At 39.4% G+C, this 18,559-nt stretch overlaps 1 protein-coding gene and 1 pseudogene across 2 annotated transcripts in view; one reads left to right on the plus strand and one right to left on the minus strand.

Annotated features, from left to right (window-relative positions):
* Positions 1–16,755, plus strand: part of ENTPD7 (ectonucleoside triphosphate diphosphohydrolase 7) — a 35,598-nt gene extending 18,843 nt beyond the window's left edge. The window contains exons 6-13 of one of the 2 annotated variants that reach the window (XM_065923077.1): positions 1,933–2,036; positions 3,880–3,936; positions 4,148–4,281; positions 5,786–5,952; positions 8,067–8,391; positions 10,085–10,170; positions 10,998–11,159; positions 16,415–16,755. In XM_065923077.1, coding sequence (XP_065779149.1) covers positions 1,933–2,036; positions 3,880–3,936; positions 4,148–4,281; positions 5,786–5,952; positions 8,067–8,391; positions 10,085–10,170; positions 10,998–11,159; positions 16,415–16,472 — 1,093 coding nt within the window. In that variant the 3' untranslated portion in view covers positions 16,473–16,755. Of the gene's footprint in view, positions 1–1,932; positions 2,037–3,879; positions 3,937–4,147; positions 4,282–5,785; positions 5,953–8,066; positions 8,392–10,084; positions 10,171–10,997; positions 11,160–13,093; positions 14,790–16,414 lie in introns of those variants that run through there. The other variant, XM_065923076.1, reaches the window with a different exon arrangement.
* LOC136158277 (receptor-binding cancer antigen expressed on SiSo cells pseudogene) lies at positions 7,013–7,586 on the minus strand (annotated as a pseudogene).
* Positions 16,756–18,559: the final 1,804 nt, after the last annotated feature.

The raw sequence follows: 18,559 nt of genomic DNA on the forward strand, positions 1-18,559 counted from the left end.
ACAATCACTGCAAGAACCTGTTTTATATAATTAATGCTTTGTTACTTATTAGTATCTGTGAGAAATATTCAAAATGGGGGTGGATCACCTGGACTGTATTTTGGACTTATTAGCAGTATGTTTTATTTCTTTGCCAAAGACTTACACTAATAGAATTTATTCTACTGCCTTTTTATTTTGTAATAGAAATAGCTTTAAGGAATTACAAAGTGATATTGTAAGAAAATTGTAAAGTGATGAGGAAAAAAAACTTGATTATGGGAAATTTCAAATATATATACAAGTAGAGGGAACAGTGTAGTGAGTCCCCATTTACTTACCACCCAGCTGTAGCAGTTGTCAACATTTTGCCATAGATTTTTTTTTCTTAAATAAAGAAGCAGTATTGAATTTTAGAAAATCAACGTTCTGTCCTATCCTGTGAAATACATGAAGAGTATTTTGTTTATTAACATAAATTGGGCAAATATTATGTATACTGTTTTCTAACCTGTTGGAACTCAAAATCTTGTCATGTCAATACACGTAGATAGAAATTGACCTCGTTTCTTTTAACATCTGTATGCTATAACATTGTATGAATGTACCATAAATTGGTTAGCTAGTCACTACTGATGTGTATACCGTTAGATTATTTCCAGTTTTTCACTGTTATAAGTAATGCTGCAGTACTTTTCCTCTTTGTATTCTTGTCTGATGACTTTATTGCAACAGCTGTAGTACAATAGTTATTAGGTCAAAGGTTTAAACACATTAAAAATTTTGATACGTAGTCCCAGATCACCCTTTAGAAATATGGTACCAGTAATGTACATTTCAAACAGCAGAGTGTGTTGGTGCCCATTCTTCAATATCATCACCAGACCAGCAAGCCCTCTTCTTTGGGTATTTGGGTATTCTTTGGTATATTCTCTGGGTATGCTTACTGAAACATATTCAGTAAGAATGGCAAAAATAGCATTTCTTGTTCCCCCTATGAAATTTTTATCTTAAAAATTTATTGTATATAACGAGTTTTTTTTAGAAACTATACTTGACATTATCTTGGAAGATTATTACTTTAAGTGTAATTTTCACTTTCAAGGTCTAATAACATTCTTTACCAAGCCATGCTGACAACCAGTATAACCAGCAGAATATTTTTGTAATGAATAATTTTTAAAATCCAAGATAATTACTCTTATTTTTAACCAGCATTATCTCTAGATTCATATTATTACTTCTAGCTTTGTTTCTTTGCTTGTCCTTACCTGATCATACTAATAACATAAAACTTTAGAGGACAGAATGGCCCTGTAGATACTAAGCTTCAAGTATCATCCTCAAATTATGACTTTTGGATTTTGATCCTGCTCTGGCTTTTCCAATTGATAAGATTTTTATGAAAACAAAATCAACCCTTGAAATATAGAAAAGGAAATTTAGGAGTTTATGTAAAGGATCATATAAAAACTTGTGGGCCAAAGTCTTCTTCCTGTGTGGTGATGTGTTTCTGTATTGTGTAAGATCTGAGGATGAGAGTGTGTTCCTCAATTTAGCAGCCTCCTTTCATGGTGGTTAGGAATAGCATAATTACATTTATTTTATAGATTATGAAACTGTGCTCCAGTTTCCTGCAGCTTTTCCATACTTAGCCTGTGAGAGGCATAGAACCATAGTCTCATCTTTTAATACTATTTGAATTGTAGCATTATATAAAAGATAAGTATTACTCTTACCATATTGCCTTTTAAGAGGGAGGCTATGCTTTTGAGTAATTTTAAGACTTTGAAATTGAAGGGGCTACCAAACAGAAGCAGGGATCAAGTGGCTTGGGTCAGTGAACAGTGGGGTCTAATAAGGCTAAGTAGAAGGTCAAGTTGAGGCTGTTTGTGAGAAGAGAGTTTAACCATTAACTCTTAGGGCTTTTTTTGTTGTTGTTCTTTCTTGCAGGAAGCAGTTGGCTATCTTGGCTGATCTAGTGAAAGATTTACCTCTGGAGTTTGACTTCCTCTTTTCTCAGTCTCAGGCAGAAGTGATCTCTGGAAAGCAAGAAGGTACTGGGCCTTGAGCAGTAAAAGCTTGCACTTGGGGTTTGTAGTTTTGGGGTGGAGTTGCATGCGTGGTCTCATTTTGCCCAAATGTGCCCTCTATGGTGAATTATATTTCCATTTCTTGAAAAACAGAAAACTGTTTGTCTTCTAGTTGCATTTCACATTGAGGAAAAGATTCACCTTTTTCAATCTCAGTTTTATATTTTTCAGTCCTAAAATTCCCATTAGGTTTGACTCCATTTTTTTTGCTGAGACTCTTTTCTGTTCTTCGGAAGACTGCTCTTATATCCTGGCTGTATATAAGGAAGGAAGCCTTGGAGCTTCCCTGGGGGCTCAGACAGTAAAGAGTCCACCTGCAGTGCAGGAAACCCAGGTTCAATCCCTGGGTCGGGAAGATCCCCTGGAGAAGGAAATGCCAACCCACTCTAGTATTCTTGCCTGGAGAATCCCATGTACAGAGAGGAGCCTGGTAGGCTACAGTCCAAAGGGTCACAGAAAGTCAGACACAATAGAGTGACTGAACACTTTTCATAGCTGCCTTATTTGATAATTCCAACACCTGTGTCATCTCAGGGTTGGCATTTTTTCCCTTATGGGTTGAGATTTTCCTAGTTCTTTGTCTGCCAAGTCATTTTATATTGTGTCCTAGATATTTTGAATATTACATTGTTAGACCCTGGGTCTTGTTTCAGTCATAAAGGGAATGTTAATTTTTTTGTCTTAGCAGACTGGTTAGGTTCAGGCCTTAAGTTCTGACCTGCCTTCTGTGGATGGTGATTCTTTTGATTCTGGCACTGAGATTAGGTTTTGTCCTGTGTGTGTGTGCCAGCCAATGACCAATCTGAACCTGGGCACAACCCATACAAATGGATTGACTAGCCAGTAGGTCAGTTCTGAGAACCTTTGGTATGTTGTTTAGAGTCAGATCACACATGTAAGACCAGGAGTTCCTACACCACCTCATTCCCAACTCTCCACTATCTCTCCGAGACTTTCTGGTTCCCTGCAGCTCACTTTCATGGTCCTTCAGTAGAAAGTCAGGGGTTTAATTTGCCCAGTGTGCCATGCATTTCCCATGACTGCATCTGTATCCAGTGCTAAGTGGTAGAGGACAGAGGGAGTAAAGTGAGCAATAGGACTTTGCCCCAACTCTTCAGGCCATAGCTCCTCTGGTCAGAAAGGATTCATACCCCTCAGAGCAATAGGCATCTCCCAGTCTCTCCCTATGCTGATGCAGGATTACCTGGAGTAGCAGAGGACCAAATTTTTTAGAAAGCAGGGAACTCCCCCTCCCTTCTGAACCTTTGGAGTCCCCCTTTCTGATCCTTGGACCACAAAACAGGGCCTTCTAGTTCTTTCTGTGCATATCTTGTTCTGTATTTCAAGCTGGTTTTCAGTCCAGGCCAGACAGTATCTGAAGGGGGAAAACGGGAAGCTTGCTGCAGTTTTGGTGGTACTTTAAAGTCTGATGTCTGCCCCAGCGTGCCTTCTGTCACTTACTTTCAGAGTCCTCAGACAGCTGCTCTGTACATTCTATCCAGAGTTTATACTTTATTCAGTGAGGAGACAGGGTGAGTGTGCTTAATTAATTCTGTCTTGCCCAGAGCTTTATTTATTTTTACACACTAATTCCTATTCATTGTAGGAAATTTAGAAAATGCAAATAATAATAATAGGGAAAAACATCACATCACCAGATAAAAAATTTTAAATTCATACACTGAGAGTGTGGAATAAAATACTATGATCACTTTTTTTCCAGGAAAAGGGGGAAAGAACAGCTGTGGAGAGGTGTACACATGCTATCACAGAGAATTAAGCAGGGGCTTTTATGTTTCTTACTTAGGGGTTTATGCATGGATTGGAATCAACTTTGTTTTGGGACGATTCGACCATGAAGATGGTGAGTGATACTGTCATCTTAAGACAGCTCTAAGGGCTGAAGGTTTGTGTCATAACCAATCACTAGCATGTAAGTGCTAATTTTGATTTGTTTTTTTCCTTCTTTTTTCAAAACTTAACATGCTTCTTTTATTGCTTTTTAACTTTCCTCATTTATTTCAGTCCTAATTTGCTTTCCTTTACTGCTTTTTAACTTACCTCATTTATTTCAGAAGCTGATGCTGAAGCTCCCCAGGAATTGGTGACAGGACGCAGAAGGACAGTAGGGATACTGGATATGGGAGGAGCCTCTCTCCAAATTGCTTATGAAGTTCCTACCTCAACTTCTGTCCTTTCTCCACAAGAGGTATTTTACCTTTTGGGGAAATTCAGTTGGTAGGAATACCCATCTTTGAGAAGGAAGGGCACTATGTTCTGACTTAGACCAACTGTCCTGAGTCCATTGCTTCAGATCATTGCTAGCTTATGTTATCTTGGGTCAGTTACCTCTCTGAGCCTCAGTTTCCTCATGTGTAAAAAGAGAATAATAATAGTATCTATTTCATAAAGTTGTGAGTATGAAATAATACCACTTGTGTAAAGTACTTAACAAGCTGCCCAACGTGTAATAAAAGCTTAATACATTTTAGCTATTATACTACTTATCTGGAAGCATTGCCTGAGGATTAAACATGATAATGTAAATCCCAGAGTACAGTATTTGATAAATACTTATTCATTAGATGTTATTTACCAAATGATTCCATTCTTGTGCTTCTGTTATTCCTTGCCTTACTAGAATGTAAATAATACATTTTGAGGGAGAAGTTTTATCATACAGAAGAAAAAGATATAAAACATTTTTCGGCACCCAATATGTGCAAGACATAAGACATGTTACACTGCCCCAAATGCTTGTGATCTATCAGTGGAGAGCGCCTGTGATAACAGGCGGACCACGACAGTTCTGTAATTTGATCTAAACTAGGGTTTCTCATCATTGGCACAATTGGCATTTTGGGCTGAATAAGTCTTTGTTCTGGAAGGTTGTCTGGTGCATTGTATGATGTTTCACAGCATCCCTGGCCTCTATCAGATGTCATAATGCCCCTATATCCCCCAATCTCCCAGTTTTGACAATTAAAAGTGTCTTCAGACACTACCAGTTGCCCCTGGGGGTGCAAAATCACCTCTGGTTGAGCATCGTGGGTCTAAACAGAGAGCCACAGCATTGTGGGCACCGACAGGGTGAACCACATTAACAAAGGCTTGAATAGGCACCATCCATGCTGCCTTCATGGAAAGTAAGGTATTTACCTGGTCCTTGGATGATAGTAGCCTTTTGCATAGTGGAGGTTAAGGGAAGGCCATCTGTATGGAGGTGACAGTATGCACAAAAGCACAGAAAAAACAGCAAAGAGCCCAGAATGTCCAGGGAATGATGAATAGCCTATTGTAGTTTGGGGTTTTTAATTGTGGTAATAGGGAATGCTGGTAAGTGATAAGATAAAGAAAGTTAGATCATGAGGAGTCTTAGGAGTCATGCTAGGGGATTTGGCTTTTTTATCTGTAGATAGTAAGGAATGAGCAAACTTTTGAGTAGGGCAGTTATACGGGCTTAAGTTTCATCATCTATGAAATAATTAAACTCTGAAAGTCACCAGCTCTGAATTTTGTGACTATATTAATCGTATGACAAGGTTAGGGTCATCTTATGTCTTTGTTTAAAATAGCACTATGAAGATGAAAGAATGCTATTAATACAAAATGTCTTAAAGAGTAGTCATAGCTAGTGAAACCTGGTGTATTAGCAGTGTCATACCTTTCTAGAAATCAACCAAAACTAAAATTTCTTTTACATCATACTGCAGGAAGAAGCTGCGAAGATCTTGCTGGCTGAGTTCAACCTAGGCTGTGATGTGCAACACACAGAACACGTGTATAGGGTTTACGTCACGACCTTTCTGGGTTTTGGGGGCAACTTTGCCCGGCAGCGCTATGAAGATCTTGTATTGAATGAAACTCTTAACAAGAACAGGTACGCTTGACATAGGATCTGTGATTCTGAAATAGGGTGTTGTCAGGCTGCAGATATTTGGCAGAGATGGTTACATCCTACCAAGATAGTAACAGGTATGTCCTTGCCTCCTCCTTCCTTGCCACCCCTGCCAGTGGGATAGCTTGGTGTTGTCGTTCAGTCGCTCAGTTGTGCCCAACTCTTTGCGACCCCGTGGACTGCAGCACGCCAGGCTTCCCTGTCCATCACTGTCTCTCGGAGCATGTCTATTAGTCATCCCACTTGATGTTCATCGGAGTGCCTTCTAATTTTTGTTATTAGGACTTAGAAAAGCACAGTGGCTTATTGCGGTGACTTCTTGCTGTGTCCATCTTCAGACATGGCATCACAGGATAAGTGAGATCAATTAAGTCATTAATTTAAATTGTGTAGTATAACATAGCTTCTAGAAGTTTCTTCCACATGGAAGTGCTCAGAATCTGTTTGCCAAATTACAGTGGAGTTGCATTTTATGTGGGACTTAAATATTCCATAGCGTGCATAAAATATTCTCTATTTAAGTCCAGAGTAGACACTTTTTCCTCCAGCACTGGACGGATCACTGATTCTTCATTTGTGTGCCAGATGAAGTACTTAAACCATAGTATACATATAGTTGTGGGGTTTTTAATATTTAAAATTCTTTGTATCATCATGCACATTAAAAGACAACATAATAGAGAACAGAGTTCTTTTCCACCATGAAACTATTCACCCCCATTTGTTTAGCTGGAAACAATAGCTTAAAAAGGTACTGGTGTATCCCACTTGTAATAATTTCTCTACAGCAATCATCTTATATGGGGAGTGTGTTAGACAAAATATTGTCTCAAGTCTTTTTTGTTTTTCTGAGTCTCAGCTCCTAAGAATTCAGGGTGCTTTGGGAGAAGTCTGTTATTCAGATGATTGATGAATGCATTAAAATCAAGCAGTGTGTTTGTGTTCTGAAGATATTCGTACGTATCCAGGCCTCCATACAAATGTTGCTTGGCCTAGAGCTCAGATGGCTCCCGTTAGCGCTGTGGTATCTGAAGAACAGTTACTATGACAGTTTCACACCAGTTTTGCTTTGGTCCTTCTCCACTGGCTACTGTGCTTCCTTTTCCATTTTCTTCCTTTGTTGTCTTGCTTCTTCTTTATATCTGCCTGCTGTTTTCTGCTGCTTCAGAACAGGCTTGCATCATCTTCTCACACGTAAGTTTTTTCTCATTATGTGTCTAAGTTACCTAATTCAGAAAACTGATTACTCATCTTGTGAAGCTTCTAATCTATAGAGAAACCTGTGCTTCCTGCGATGTTAAAACTTAATGTTTCTCTCTTTTTGATAATTTTCTGAGCTTTCCTTATAGGTGGTGTCACATCCTCAAAACAGGCTCCACTTGTTCCAAAGCCTTTTGCTGTGTTGCCACATTCCCATTCCGTCCTTCAGCCTTTACACTCGTGTGTGCATCTTCGTCCACAGTTGTCTTAGGAATTGATGAATAGTTCATTGTATTTGGCAAACTACAGTTGTATTTGGTCTGCACTTAATTTCCACCTTTGGCCAGATCTGCATATTAATCTCTTATTGCTAGACAAGTACAGACTTGAAATAATCAGAGCTGTGTGATGGCCATGGTGGGAATCAAAACTTGGCCCTCCTTCCCCCTCAGAGCTGGGCATGTCCTCGGTCACTGTTGCCATCCATCGCCACTGCACCACTGCCATGGACTGTCCTCAGCCCTTCTCATTTCACCTCCTCCCAGCTGTCTCTCAAAACATTAGAACTGTGATCAGCAGTGAAATCTTTTTACTTTTAAGAGGCAAGTGGTAATGAAGACCAGATGGAGAATAGCAGATTTACATCTCCAGTTTCACTATATACTGGGAAATATGTGTGTTGACTAAAAGACTGAACAAAATCACTGCCATATTTCTCTTTCTTTTTCTAAATTGAATTTGCATAATTTAAAAGTTCATGTGATGCAACTAAGTGGTAATGCACATCCTTGTATTTAGGGCTGTCATGTAGAAGAATAACAAGACGTCTAGGAAGCATCTTTGAGGAAGCTGGGTGCAGTAGTGATGTGATTTGTTTGTTTTTGTCATTGTGACAGGCTGCTGGGCCACAAGACAGGTCTGAGTCCCGACAATCCTTTTCTGGATCCCTGCCTGCCTGTGGGACTCACAGATGTGGTGGAAAGGAACAGTCAGGTCCTGCATGTCCGAGGACGAGGGGACTGGGCGGCTTGTGGGGCCATGCTGAGCCCCCTGCTGGCTCGCTCCAACACCAGCCAGGCCTCACTGAATGGCATCTACCAGTCGCCCATTGACTTCAACAACAGCGAGTTCTATGGTTTCTCCGAGTTCTTTTACTGTACAGAGGATGTGTTGCGCATTGGTGGCCGCTACCATGGGCCAACATTTGCCAAGGCTGCTCAGGTACATTATTAACCATAAAAATGACTCATGCTGGCAGCAGCCATTTATGGATGCCTAACTTTGTACCAGACGTTGTGCAAACGGCTTTGCATGCGTGATCTCACTGGCTTCTTGGCAGGAGCCCTGGGAGCTGTCATTTTACAGATGAGGAGGTAAACTTAGAGAAGTAACCTGCTATGCTCTACTGCCTGCTAATTAATTAATCTTAGGTCTCCATTGGTGTCCAGTTACCAAAATTATCACCCAGAGCTAATACTGTCGTGGTGGCTAATGGTTTTTCCTCCAGCTTGCCAATAGTCTTGTCTAATGTTTATGGACAAAGTGTCATCTCCAGATATTTTCCCCTTACTGGGTGTTCCCAGGTGTAAATGCTTTTGGAAATGATGTCACACAGGTGGGCAAGTCCATTTTCATTTTCTTACCTTGAGCTTTTAAGAGGCCAGTATGGACAGGTAAAAGTTTAGCTAGCATTCCACAGTTCCTGTTCAATTTGGACTCATCTCTTTCATTTTTGTATATTTTTCTCTTTTAGCAGAAAAACTTGTGGGGAGATCTGTCCTTTCATATTTTTTATTCTCTCCCTCTGTCTTCTTCAATTTCTCTTAGTATAAGGGCTTTCAGAAGAAATAATATATGTAGTATATGTACTGTTCTGTTCCCTAAAGGTAGTCCCTAAGAAATTTTGAGGAAAGCCTGGTTTGTATTTGCCCTTTCCTCTCCAGCCTCCAGGAATACTGTCATATTTCCTTTCCTTTCCAACGTTCCCTAACTGTCCATGGCCTGAATCTTTCTCTCATTTTAAAATTTCTTCAAATCCTGTTCCCTTGAACTCCACAGGACTCAAGTTATTACTTGCCCAAACTGCAAGTGCCTTAATATGTTCTCTTTCTCAGAGAAAAGATGATTTTGTTCTTTTTTTTAACCTTGACTCAACTGTTATCTTCCCAGTGACATCTTCCTTGGCCATCCTATGCAGAATTGCAGCCCTCCCCAATATTACTCTTTTCCCTTTCCTGCTTTATTATCTTTCCCATGAGCACTTATGTTATCTAACACACTCTTTGTATGTATGTGTGTATATGTATGTATGTATGTATGCATGTATATTTGGTTATTGTCTGCCTCCCCACCACTGGAAGGTAAGCTTCATACAAGTAGAAATTTTTGTTTTATTCACTGCTAGAGCCACCTGGCACAAAGTAGACATTCAGGAAATAATAGTTTATTGAACAAACCAAAAGGAATGATTCCTTTGGTGAGAATTACAACAAGGAGACAGGCCAATGATAGATTTTTGACCATTCTGTTCCATCTGTTTGATTTGTTCATGTCAGTCCTACATAGGGTAGAATGAAGCTGTCTTTGGCTTTTGATGTTGCTACTCCCCGTCCTAACCATACCCATCTCTTAAAGCCTCAGAGGCTCAGGAGCCATGTCAGGCTGACTTTATATGGACATGGAGGCAATAGGAATGAAAAGGAGTATTCCTAGGCCACTCAAGTCACCTAGTGGCCTGAGTTCAAGGACTTGCCTTGCCCAGGACCTGGCACAGTGTTAAATGACTGAATATACCATTTCTGTTTTCCTGTCAACTAATAACCCACAAGTAACTTTGGAAATGGAAAACTGACTGTAGGGGAATTACAGTTTACCTCCCATTTCATGTTGCATCATTTCTCTGTGTTTGTTCCAGGATTACTGTGGCATGGCTTGGTCAGTACTCACTCAGAGATTCAAGAATGGCCTCTTTTCATCACATGCAGATGAGCATCGACTCAAGTAAGTAACTTCCTTTTCTTCTTTAGGTGTGGCCTTAAAATGTATGAACAATGAATGAGAGAGAGTGAGTGATAGTACAGATTGGATTTACATTGAAAGAGAATTTGGTTATTCTTTAGATTTGATTTTCTGAAGGGTAGAGGCCAAAATAGTGAACTTACTTTAGTGAAGCCAAGGGAAACAAACTGGTGGTTTACCGAAAAGTATTCTCTCCAAGTGGTTTGAAATCAAAAGTGGTGGTCTTTTTATTTTTACATTTTTATTAAAATGTTAAACATGCAGAAAAGTAGAACAGTAACAGAAACACGTATGTAACTGTCACCTAGCTTCAATAAATATCAATATTTTGCCAGTTTGGCTCATCAGTCCTCCCATTTTGTAAACGTTTTAGTTAAAAATTTTAAACATAAATAAAAATAGAACAGTATAATGAACTCCTGAGTACCTATTACCCAGCTTCTCTCCTATCAGCTGTCAACTCCCAGCGCTTCTTATTTCATCTATTTTCCTACCCCACAAATTGGTTCTTTTGAAACAAATCCCAAATGTCATATAATTACATTTGTAGATATTTCAGCATGCTCTCTGAAGGTAAAGGTTGTTAGGGAAAGAAAAACAGTCACAGTAGCATTGTTGCATTGCTTGAAGGTGTGCCTCACTTTTGCAGTCAACTTGAAGATAAGGTAGGCTCAGATTTGGCTCCATCTAGAGGTGAGGAAGGTAAAATGGGGAGAGAGGGGTCTTTTTGACACTTCAGTGAGAATATGCATAGAGCATTAGTTTTTTTTTTCTTTTTCTTCCTTTAAAAAATTATTTTTTTCACACAGATATCAGTGTTTTAAGTCGGCTTGGATGTACCAAGTTCTTCATGAAGGATTCCACTTTCCCTATGACTATCCAAATCTGCAGACAGCACAGCTGGTCTATGACCGAGAGGTTCAGTGGACGCTGGGAGCCATTCTGTATAAAACACGCTTCTTACCACTCAGGTAAGTGGACTGACCAAGCATCTTGAGCTTAGAGGATGGTAGTTGGTGCCTCAAAATAGGTTTCTTAAGTGACCGCTCCCTCAAAAAGAGAAACAAAAAACATCCAAATTCCCCTTATTACTGCCATGTGAAACTGCTGTTACTTACCACATATGTTGAAACAGAAGGAAGTCTTGAGAATTATTGGTCTGGAGTGTGTTCTTCTTTGTAATGTCAGGAATTCAGTAATTTTTTACTTTTTCCCCTGCCTTGCTGCATGACTTGTGGGATCTTAGTAACCAGGGATCCAACCCACGCCCTGCCCTCGGCAGTGAAAGCGCCAAGTCCTAACCACTGTACTGCCAGGGAATTCCCAGGAATTCAATTTTATTTATCTACAACAAATCAGTCTTTATAATTGAGCTCTTACAAACAACTTCTAAAATACTGACTGATGAACTAAAGTTACTCTGAAACTATATCTGACTCGTCGTTCATTCAGTCATGTCCGACTATTTGTGACCCCATGGACTGCAGTACGCCAGACTTTTCTGTCTTTCACCATCTCCCAGAACTTGCTGAAACTCATGTCCATTGAGTCGGCAATGCCATCCAACCATCTTGTCCTCTGTCATCCTCTTCTGCCTTCTCTTATTTCCCAGCATCAGGGTCTTTTCCAATGAGTTGGCTCTTCACATCGGGTGGCCAAAGTACCGCAGCTTCAGTATCAGTCCTTCCAGTGAATATTCAGGACTGACTTCCTTTCGGGTTGACTGGTTTCATCTCCTCACATCTGACTGCAGAACCAGTATATGCTTCTTCCTATACAGCAGTCTTCCCTGGCGGCTAGAGTCACTCTCGAGATCTTGTCATTGACTTGGATGGCTTTTGGGTGGGCCAGAACAAAGGACATGAGATGCATTTCGGGGATGTCTTGCTCTTATGTACCATAAGATATTTGGGATCATTTTTAGGTGCTTTCTTTTCTGGACTATTTCAGATGAACTCTTAATCTTTGGTGCCTGTTTCTTTAAACTCAATACTGTCACAAGCCAGGTGAGTGAGAGAAGTGGGGAACTGGAGAGCATGTGCCCCAAACAAAAGGCTGATAACTGTCATGCAGAAGTGCTGTCCCAGCATCTCCCAGCTCTCCTTGGTCAAGAGAAGCCAGAAGTCCACATTTTATATGTAGTCTTTCTGTTTGGAGATTCACATTTCTTAAAAAACTCTGCAGGTCAAACAGAATGAAAATGTATTGGGTATTTGGACTACAAGAGGAGAGCTTCTCTTTTAGATAGATGACCCACTGCATTTAGGTTTACATGTCTCTATTTTTTCTTCAGATTACAATTGGTTAAGTGACATCTTTCTCTGGATATATCCTAAACTCTCAGGAAGCATAGCAACTTTTTTTTAAATACTTAGATATACTCTGATTTCTTGATTAGGTTCAGGGGCCACCCTATTCTCATTAGTACCACATTTACAAACTGTGTAGGCTGAGGTGATATGGGGTCACTGTTAAGACATTTTACAGATGACCAGTCTTGTCTCACTATTCACTTTTTTGGCTTCTCATTTTGTCTCCAGATTTTAGAAGGGGTAGAGGCTCCCTCTTGGAGAAGGAAATGGCAACCCACTCCAGTATTCTTGCCTGGAGAATCCCATGGATGGAGGAGCCTAGTGGGCTTCAGTCCAAGGGGTTGCAAAGAGTCGGACACGACTGAGCGACTTAACTCTCACTTTCAGAGGCTCCCTCTAGGCCAGGGAAAGGAAGATACAGGAGGAGTCTGGGCCTGGGGACATGTTTCAGCTTTGCTTGCTCTGTGGAGCTGGTGTTATAGCATGTTTGCATGGATGGAATAAATGGGATAAAACCACTGGACTTTTTAAATAGGCATAAATATTTCTCTCTGAAACTTAACAATTCTTTCCACCTTCAACTTCTCATTTAGGGATCTACGGCAGGAAGGTGTCCGACAGGCCCATGGTAGCTGGTTCCGTCTCTCCTTCGTCTACAACCACTATCTCTTCTTCGCCTGTATCCTGGTGGTGCTGCTGGCCATCATCCTGTACCTGCTGCGGCTACGTCGGATTCACCACCGACAAACTCGAGCCTCAGCCCCATTGAACTTGCTGTGGATCGAGGAGGTGGTGCCCATGATTGGGGTACAGGTTGGGCCATGAGGATAGGCAGGTTCAAGGGAAGCTCAAATACCCCAGAATTGCTGCCCATTGAATTCCACCACTTTCTGGTACTGGCCTCAGATGCTGCTTTGCCTGACTTTGTGGATATCTGGCCTTGGAATTTCTACTTCAATATCTACTTTAATTCCTTCTCAATATCCAGGTCCTCTTCTCTGAAGAGAAGCTGTAATTTAGTCTATGAAGAACTAAATGAGAGATTGGTGCTAACAGAGGGGACCAACTTTCGTCCAACTGAAGCCTGCTTCTACTTCTTTATCTGAGAGATCTGGTATGCTCCTGGGATCGAGACTTTTCTCCCCTTGCTTTAAGCATGAAGTTCATTCAGCATTGGGCACGCAGGAAGCCTAAGCTGAAACCAAACTTGGAGCATCTGATTCAAAGCCGAAGACATTCTACCAAGTGCAGCAGCCCCTTCTTTCTCTGTAACAGAGATATCATTTATGTGGAGATCCACAGCCTTTAATAGGGATCCAAGATTTTTGCAGATCAGCGGAACAGATAAGAATTTCCAGGCAACCAAAATAACACAACTTCTTTGCTTACGCGACAAAGAAGCCACTGTGAATGTGGCTCAAGATCCCTGACATCCTCTAGCTGATATTAGTTAGATTTTAAAGGGTTAGAACCCTTTCTAAATGAATGATCCAGTGAAGATTTTAACAATATATTTTCTGATGCCTCATATGATCAGAATAGAAAATTTTTCCATGTCTCTGTGGCTCCAAGGCTGTTTGGGCATTAATTTTTCTTTTTGAGCCTTAAGGGTGCTTATAGGGATGGAGAAACTGGGATGGGGATTGGAGACTTGGATTTGTCTGGTTTCAGGTCACTGTCCTCTTGGCTTATTTTTATAAGTCCTTATGTGGGAAGATTCAAGATGAGTTCTTTTATTTTACTGCTAAAATCAATATGTAGTTTGGGAAGGGATACATTTGGACTGTTTTTAAAGAAGGAAAGAACAATATCAGGAGAGTGGGCCAAGGCAATAAAATCCAAACTCTTATTTATTGTTTTTCTGAGAAATAGAAGTTTTCTCAGTTGGGTTCTTGGAATATTTGAAAAGAAGCAAATCACAAACTTTGGAATGGACAGATAAATCTGTTAATAATCCACCTGGCAACTTCCAGAATATTTCCTAAGAGATTTCTCAGTCATACACAGCATTTCCATTAATGGGGAGAGAGGAAAAGCCATAGTAATTACATTTTTATCCACTACCCTTCAGGATCTTTGCTTCCTCTCAGCATTTAGCCTTTAAATTGCACAAGGATTTCTTTTTCATCCCCCATGGAACCTTCTTTATACTTTAATCTTTCCTCTGTGTAGCCTTAAATGTCCTGCTTAAGAATATGCTCCCAGAGTTAAAATAGTTTTCTTATTTTGTCAGCTTTGAGTTCTAGGATTACAAGAGTAAGGGAAAAGTCCTTGACTTTAATGGAAAAAAAGTGAAATTCTTAAAAAATAAATTTCATACTGAGAGTAGAAAGGAGTTAAGTGCTTCATAAAACCGAGAAAAATAAATCCAGATTCTCTTGGAAATAAACTGAGATGAAAGTAAGTATACTTAAAGTAAGTGAAAAGATGATGAGTCTTGAATCATTTTCAAATTAGATAAAGATGGATCCAGCAGAGTCTGACAGGTTCCTTTGGAAGAACTTTTAACTTTTCATTAGGGCTTATGTCTCAGCAGTTTAATTTTTAAGGTTTCTAAATTGCCTTGATTTTCTTTGACTTATCTTTGTGTCTGTACTATGAGCGAGCCCTTGCCTTATGAATGCTGCTTATAAATAACATCATAGTATGTTTTTGCTAGCCATTGCCTACTCAGGTAGCTCTTTTCCCTCACCTTCGTTTCCAAATACTATTTTTGGTTTTCTTATTTTCTTGTGTGATCTACTCAATGATCTTCTCCAAAGCTACCTAGCTGGCTAACAGTGATCACATTTGTGTGCTCAGAATGAAATTGAAGCATGGAGGAGGTAGGGATCAGTCCAATTTGAAAGCTCTCATTAAGTTATTCTTCATCCTGGTTATGATGATAATAATTACCATTTGCAAAGCACTGTTTGTGTACCAGACACTCCGTTAGTAATTTTATGTATGTTATTTTAGTCATCATGACAACCTTTCAGATTGGTATTGTTCTTTTTATAATTGAGAAACTCAGGATACTTGTTTATCATTTTTTCCATATAAACGTATTTCTTATTCTTAATTTATTTTAATTAGTCTGATTTTTTGTGTATTTTATCATGTTTATTATTTTAATATTATCCAGGCTTTATTACAATGAATAAGGCATCTGAGTTCCATGGTATAAAAATAAGGACAAATTTTTGTCATACCCCTCAGAAAAACTGAGTATTTTCTCTTGGTTCTGGCTCCTGTGCTTCTTCCATTGCTCCCAATTAAAAATTTTAAAGGAAATCGCATTCACTAGAAACAGAAGCCATTTATTCCTTGCTGAGGATAAATGGTGAGGGCCAATTACTTCTATATATTGCTTTCTCAAAATGAAATATTCTTGCATATAGAATCACACAGCCTTATCTTTTAACCCTCTTTTTGCCCTCAGTTTTTCAAGATATCTATTTGCATTTCTGCATTCTGAGTGGTTTTCATGTGAAAATGATTATGATTTCATAAAATTCACATTCCACTAGTTTCTTTGAATCTTGCCAAGCAATCTTCCTTACAACAGTAACAGCAAGCCTGAACTATTTTAGTGTTTTAATAGGTCAGAAGTGTCAAAATTTAGTCAGTGGTTTATAGGAGTAAGGCTTATTATTCTTTATCCAGGCACAACCCATCACTTTTCTGAATTCTTATAATGAATTATTCTTATCGCCTAATTATTTGGCATTACATTCACTTAAGTTGCAGTTAATTCTAATCCAGATTTTATTGGCTTGGTGCAAAAGTAATTGTGGTTTTGCATTTTTGAAATTTGCTGTTTGATATTGCAATACATTCTTAAATATGGTTATGTTATACATCATTTTAATGCACATTTTTTGCTTTCTGTTTTTTTGATAATGACTTATTACTTGCTGTTTATTTTAAACTAGGGAAATGATGTTAATTAGACAAAAAAGCAAATTGGAGCAATTCTTTTATTCAAGTTGAAAATGAGTTGTAAAACAGCAGAGACAACTTGCACCATCAACAATGCATTTGGCCCAGGAACTGCTAACTAATGTACAGTGCAGTGATGGTTCAAGAAATTTTGCAGAGGAGACCAGAGCCTTGAAGATGAGGAGCGCAGTGGCTGAACATTGGAAGTTGACAGCGACCAGTTGAGAGGATCATCGAAGCTGATCCTCTTACAACTACATGAGAAGTTACTGAAGAACTCAGTGTCAGCCCTTCTATGGTTTGGCATTTGGCCCTGGCAGCAAATTGGAAAGGTGAAAAAACTCAATAAGTGGGTGCCTCATGAGCTGACCACAAATCAAAAATTTCGTTTTAAAGTATTGTCTTCTCTTATTCTATGCAACAACAACAAACCATTTCTCAATTGTACTGTGATGTGCGAGAAAAAGTGGATTTTATATGACAACTGGTGATGACCAGCTAAGTGGTTGGACTGAGAAGAAGCTTAAAAGCACTTCACAAAGCCAAACTTGCACCAAAAAAAGGTGGTCTGCTGCCAGTCTGATCCACTACAGCTTTCTGAATCCCAGAGAAACCATTTCATCTGAATAGTATGCTCAGCAAATCGGTGAGATGCATCAAAAACTGCAACACCTGCAGCAGGCATTGCTCAACAGAAAGGGCCCAATTCTTCTGCATAACAATGCTTGACTGCACATCGCACAACCAGCACTTCCGAAGTTGAACGAATTGGGCTACAAAGTTTTGCCTCATCTCATCATATTCACCTGACCTCTCACCAACCACTTCTTTAAGCATCTCAACAACTTTTTGCAGGGAAAATGCTTCCACAACCAGGAGGAGGCAGAAAACGCTTTCCAAGAGTTTGTCAAATCCTGAAGCATGGATTTTTATGCTACAGGAATAAATTATTTCTTGTTGGCACAATGTGTTGATTATAATGGTTCTGAGCTGTTTGAGCTTATAATGATTTAAAATTCACAGTCCGAAACCACAATTAAGTTTGCACCAACTTAATATCATCTCTCTATACTTTAGCTCCTTGAATTGATTTTCCTTGGTCTAGGAAATCTTAATCACTTTCCACCAACCTTCTATTTATTCTTCCAGTATCATCCAAAGTATTCTGCCTCTGTCCTCCTTAGCCCAAGTGCTTTCTTTGACTTCAAAGGCCTTGTTGTTCAGTCGCTAAGTCATGTCTGACTCTGCGACCCCACGGACTGTGGCACCTCAGGCTCCTCTGTCCTCCACTATCTCCCCAGTTTGCTCAAATTCATGACCAAAGACTTTAGGCAATGATTATCAAAATGTGGTTGACTGAGTCTGCCATGCAATTGCTAAGCTAGTCATTTTAGGCATTAACATTTATTATCATGTCCATATTTATATTTTTGAGGTACAGTAACATCTCACTGGTTATGGATTCTAGCCCTGGCTTTGTCATAATGTAGCTCAGGAACTGCAGGCAAGTCACCTGCCCTCTCTGGTTCGTTTTTCATCTATGACTAGCCAAGATGATTGGAGGCCAGTTCCAAAGTGGGAACAGTTGGCATAAGGAACTAAAGGCAGAGAAGTGATAGAGTAGTTTCAGGAAGAGGGCTGTGGCCCTTGGTTTAGACCCGGCTGCCCAGAAGAACCAGTGGTCAGGTCATCTCTTACTTTACTCATAACCCATGAAATAAAGGTTAGTGGGAATGGAGTTTCCAAAAGCAATCACAATCAGAGAATGAGATTTTTTAAAATTGAAACTTAAGATTTGTTACCGCTGGTGATTTTATGGATGATAAAACTGACACTCAGAATGTAGTAATACATGCAAATAAAATGCTCATTGATAGAATCTTCTTGCAAGACTGTGTTTCAACAGAATATATATAATATAGCTGACTGCAGCTAATCATGCTCGATCTTTACAGTTGTTTCTGATATTTGTGGTTGCTCATATTTAGGAATAAAATATGAAATACTTTGTCAGAAATATTATCAGGTTTTCAGTACATCTATTCTTTAGTTAATATATCCAAGCAACTCATGCTATGATTTTACCATCTAAGTTTTTTAAGGTATAAATGTTCATTAGAGCTACTTTAAGGAACTTG

Source organism: Muntiacus reevesi, chromosome 2 (genome assembly GCF_963930625.1).
Source record: "Muntiacus reevesi chromosome 2, mMunRee1.1, whole genome shotgun sequence".
NCBI lineage: Eukaryota > Metazoa > Chordata > Mammalia > Artiodactyla > Cervidae > Muntiacus > Muntiacus reevesi.